At 40.6% G+C, this 5,694-nt stretch overlaps 1 protein-coding gene across 1 annotated transcript in view; it reads left to right on the top strand.

Annotated features, from left to right (window-relative positions):
- The window catches only part of tenm1 (teneurin transmembrane protein 1), a gene marked incomplete at its 5' end in the record, with an annotated part of 152,539 nt that overhangs the window by 115,549 nt on the left and 31,296 nt on the right, over nt 1-5,694 (top strand). The window contains 2 exon segments of the mRNA XM_014022069.1: nt 2,903-2,986; nt 3,412-3,606. Coding sequence (XP_013877523.1) covers nt 2,903-2,986; nt 3,412-3,606 — 279 coding nt within the window.

Raw genomic sequence — 5,694 nt, forward strand, 5'->3', positions numbered from 1 at the left:
ATTCAGAGTAGAGGCTCACAGCTCGCTTTCAGGACTATTTTTCCAGTCTGATGAGTCGCTGCCACACATTGGTGAGGATATCTCTGTCAGGACACCGACTGCAGGCACTCGATTTCAGCTAAAGAGCTCCTCTCCATCTGTTTCAGGTTAGTGGACATCATTCAGTAAACTGTCCCGTTGGGAAATATGTCGCTACTTCACACAGTGGAGTCTCTCTGATTGGTTGATGCGGCGCGTCAAGCTGCAAAAGTTCAGATTTTCTAACTTCAGCGATTTGCACCTCAGCACGTTGAACGCTCAGATCGTTCAAATCGTTCAAATCGCGCTGCTCCAATCGCGCTTGAGGCGCCGCAGCACTTCCCAACGTTGCTTGAAGCGCGTCCACCATAGACTTTGTATGTAAACCTGAGGCTCCTGATGCTGAAATCACATTCGGTGTGAACGCACCATTACTGCCAGATGGTCCGGTTCAATGTTCAACACTTTTCCTTTGAGTTTTGTGTTGTCCATTATTGTTTTGTCGTAAATAAAACTGAACAAGATTGCACATTTAATATTATGRTCCCACATCGAAGCAGCTCTCTGCTCAATCCAAACTCAACCTGGGCCAGAGTARAGTAAAGGCCATCTGCAGCCGGGGAGGTCCGAAACGRGCTTTACAATGCAAAAACACSTATAGAGACAAACATCTGTGCTCTCACCCACAACTAGAGACAGTTTAGTTACTGGCTAACCTAACATGCATGAGTTCTGGTCTGTGGGAGGAAACCGGTATGCCCAGAATAAAACCCATGCTACACAACACAATATACTTGWCATTTCCATGACCTTGTCACGATCGCAGTCGTGGTCTAGGCACGAGGCCAGCAATAAATTGTTAATGAGCGAACCACAACAGCGCATGGGGACATCACATGTTTAAATACACTGCCATCGCTGCCACCATACTCCACCCAGGATTCTGTCAGAACAATGATAACCCAACACGACCTTGCTACAGATGTTTTGGGCATGCTCAAAACTCYACTTCTCACAAACTCTATCATTTAACATGCATTTGTACCACAAACTGAAAACCTCACAAAAAGCCAAAGTCGAAGCCGAAGTTTGTTCACTGAGGGGTCAACATCCACTGTGATTGGGGGGTGTTAAAACCTTCAGTATTTTGATTATACAACTCTATTGTATTGATGTTAAATACTTTCAATTTGAAATCATGGTTTTATTTCTGTACTTTTAGTCATATTATAAAGGCTGAATAATGCTGCTTTTGCTTTTACAAAGCTCCTAATTCTTAGCAACCGCCCACACAGACGTTTCACCTTTTCAAATTGCAAGTACTTAAATTGCCAGAGAGCCCAACAATTTGGTTTTCTAAAGGACACAAATACATTAAAGAGATAGTGCTGGCAAAAAAATTTTTAAAACTTTTATTATTGATCATCTCTCACAGTGGAAAGGTAAAAGGATGTGTCTGTGTCTCTGTTTCAATGTTTGTGTGTCCATAATATTTTATGGACCAGGGAAGAGAATTTAAAGAAAAGAAAATATTTATTTAGTGTACATCTACAGTTGTTAAATGCCAATTGACCTTTTAAAAAGACACAAATAGCTAAAACTCAATCAGTTTTACAGATATTTAGCTGAAATTAGGTGTAGAAGTATCTGAAAGCCATTCACAGGAAATACTCAGAGCGCTAACAGAATGTGTAAGATCTGACTTRAAAATTCTGCAATTACCTGAGAGCATTAAGTCTGCCTGTCTGTTAGCAAAATATCTCATGAACCACCTAAGATATTTAATTAAACTCTTGTGAACACATAATGTAGTGAAACAGAAATGACTGATAATCTTCTGTAGCCAGTCCAATTCAAGATCACTGCCAAAGCTAATCAACCTTAGCCAATAAAAAAATGACTATAACTCAAACAAATTTATAAATAGTGAGATAAAATCTGATGTGGCACATGTTCTCACTGCCAACAGGTGGCGAAGCATCATACAACACCACATGAAATACCTACAACTAACATTTTGCATCATAAGTTGATCTCAGTTTCAAACTTTGGTATGAAATGTGACACTAAAATCTAATTTGTTTCGTCTTTTAAAAAATCCATGTCCAAAAACATGGTTTGGCTGCCTTCAGGCCAAGGTCTCCCTTGAAAAAGAGATCTGAGGTCTGGTTAAATAAAGCTTATTAAATATTAACATTTTGTTCAGTTTTAGCTCTGTTTGGGTCAGGCTACTTATAATCACAGCTAGTATGTGGTCACAGGCAGGGGACATTCTGATGTGTGTCCTCTTTGTTGGTGAATCCTGCCTGATGAATCTCTCCACCTCCTAAAATGGGATTTCAGAGTGAACCTTTCCACCCGCTCTCATTTGACAGAGCCTATAATTGAACATGTCAGTGGCAATTTAACATGATCCATTTATTTACCAATCCATCCTGTGAGTCATCAATCACCTGATCCCCTGGCATGCAGCACCTCAGCTTCACACAGCAGCTCAGTGAGCATGATTGTGTGTGATGGACAGAGCACGTGGGCGGTTGTGGGACGGTGTAGGTTTGTCCAGCGTTGACCCCCACAGCGTTAGCGGACACGGTGTGCTATTTGAGCAGGCAGCGATCATGGTTATTGGTTGACATTTGGAACGGTGCCGAAGCGAGCCGGTTTGAGTCCTGAATAAAYACGGGGAAGGCTCCCTGCCCGACGCTGACCTTTGCATGAACAGGGAGGGTCAGGAAGCCTAACACTATGTTATTAAGGAGATATTATTTGTACTACCTGTAACTGACTCTTGTGGGCAGTCACCAGCGAGGCTTTTCTTGCAGCTTTTTAAAAAAATTTTATTTGAAAAACTGTTTTTATTTATTTATTTGTTGGTGTTCTACAGGTGCGATTGGAGTGGCCAACAGACCTTGCCATTAACCCTCTGGACAACTCGCTCTACATCCTGGACAACAACATTGTCTTACAGGTGAGGAAACCATAAAAATACACAAAACACGATTGTCTCATTCACTCAGGTGCATTTTTATCTACAGAAATTCTACAAACAGCTTGACAGAACAAAGTAAAAATATATATACAGGTTCCAGAGCTGTCACTGAAGATCCACTTAGATTAGGAGAGGCTTTCAACAAAAATAAAAGCAAAGGAAGAGCTCGTTAACAAAAAAATGACACACTACCACAAGTCTCGGCGGGGGCTTTTTATTAGAAAATGCCGTTCAACTCTTTCTGTGAAGTTAATAAAAGTCGGTATACGAGGCAAGGTTTTCCTTAACGACCTTTGACACGTTTAATCAATTACAATTCATCGAATCAATGGCTGATTCTATGAAGCTGATAAAGCTGCTGCTTCTGTTTTACATTGATAATAAACCACAGTCTGTRTCTTCAGGTGTCAGAGAGTCTTCAGGTGCGGATCGTGGCGGGACGTCCCATTCACTGCCAGGTCCCGGGTATCGACCACCACCTGGTGAGCCGGGCGGCCGTGCGTGCCACCCTGGAGGCGGCCAAAGCCATCGCCCTGTCCCACCTGGGAACGCTGTTCATCGCTGAGACGGACGAAAGACGAATCAATCGCATCCAACAGGTCAATATTGACAGCACACACACTCTGATTAGACTTTAAGGCAGGCCTATTCAACTAAATTGCTCAGGAAGCCACAGTTATATAAAGCAAACAGCTTACGGGCCAGACCTCTGGGGTGGGGATGTTGCCTGCAAATGGTAGGGGAAACACAGCGTTATGTAAGAGAAGAAATATTATTACCTTTTATTTCCTGCGTTGAACTAGCCTGGTAAAAACCAGCCCCTTGTTCCTTGCTTTGCTTCATACAGAGGGTCTGGACTTACCGTTACTGAGAAACAATTTCTTGCTGGTGGTGTGGACTCTGTTGAAGTTTGAAACGATTTCATCTGATTTTACCCAATCTCTAACATTTGGCCATGACATATGCAGTGCGCTGGCTTCACCCTGAAGGAAGCTAAGCTAAGAAGCTCACCGGAAATTGTGTGCGCTGTGAACAACCGTCTGCTACTAGGAAGAGTGAAGTAGCCAAACGTGATGGCTGTAAATGATAGCTGCAGGCTTTGTGAGACAAATTTAATTTAATTTAGAAGTCTTGTCAACACAGACTGGCTTCATTCACATCATCCACTGCCAGTGCTAAACTACAGGCAGACTAAAACAGTGCAGAAAATCAACATCATCATTCATTTCGCTGATTGGCCCGGTTGAAATTCTACTGGAGAAATCCTTGTCAATGGGAGAAAGCCCAGACGGAGCAGAGAAGGAAGATTAGAATCAAATGGTATTAMATAGGAAGGCAATGGCCAGGCTAGAGTCAAACCATTAATTTAACAGGGTATATGCAGAAAATCTGATGTTAAATTTAATACCTTTTAATACCTTTTTAATTCCATCCCAATGTTTTTTAATACCAACACGACTTCAAGTTGAAACTGTAGTGGCAACCACTTCAACCTATTATTAAAATTACTGGATACATAGTTATTTCTTTGCCTTAATGAAACACTGATCTATACACAATTATTTGTTATTTAACCCTAAATTCAAGACAAAATATGTTTTCATTATGTGTAGGAAGAGCGGTGCTATCAGGTCGTCTGCTCTCGCATGTCCCAGGAACTCAGAACCAAAATACCCTGATGTCACACAACCATCCTCTAAATAACATCTGTGTGTGTCCATATCAATACATGTATTAAAACTTTTGTTGAACATGAGAATGAACGGTGCAGCTGTGTTATCACCCCACCACCACCACACATACAGTTTTACCCTCACAATCACCATCTTTTATCTGCATATACGTTGACAATACCAGCTAAAGAACGACTGTAAAGGATTCATCCATCAACTTCTTTAAAAAAATCAGTTTTCATTTTTTTCATACTGAGAGGGTTGCCTGCAATAGCTTTCAATTATCACCTTTTAAATTGATCAAAACTGCAAAAAAAATCCCTATTTATAAACTTTCTTGCATCTAAAAATACTTTCAATTAAAAACTATTATTGAAAATAATAAAACCTTACTAAACAAATCAAACAACAGAATCCACGTGAAAACTGTAAATTATGTTTCGTGTGATCCTGCATTAATTTACATAAAGTCTGATCCCAAATAAACAATTTAGCTCAAATTCCCAAAACCCTTTAATACTGTGTAGGATTTAAATTAGCTCATATTTATCTACAAACACATAAAACTGACATCTTCATAGAGAATACCCTCCCTGAGAGTTTTGGGGAAAAACGATGAAAAAAATCTGAGACACGGCTTTAATTTTCTTTTGTTTTGTTCAAACAAATATAACTGTTTTGTGTCGGTTTGTACCAGTAAACACACACCTGTTGATTGATGTTATCTCCTGGGTCATTCTTATGAAAGTCATCACTTTAATCTCCTCACCTGCTGCACCTGTCCGCTCCTCTCTTCTCCGCTCTGCTCCAGCTAACTTTAGCTACAGCTAGCATCCACCGACACACAGCTCCTCTCAGGGGGAGGAGTCAGTAATCTTTCTGCTGGTTTATCTTTTCTGACTTTTAACAATCATTCAGCTTTAATATTGTCTCGTTCTTTTTCAGACGTGTCCTGACAAATATGTTTTATTTAAAACACCGCTACAACTTCTGCTACTAGAGACACTTAAGTCC

The sequence above is a fragment of the Austrofundulus limnaeus genome, unplaced genomic scaffold, assembly GCF_001266775.1.
Source record: "Austrofundulus limnaeus strain Quisiro unplaced genomic scaffold, Austrofundulus_limnaeus-1.0 Scaffold317, whole genome shotgun sequence".
NCBI lineage: Eukaryota > Metazoa > Chordata > Actinopteri > Cyprinodontiformes > Rivulidae > Austrofundulus > Austrofundulus limnaeus.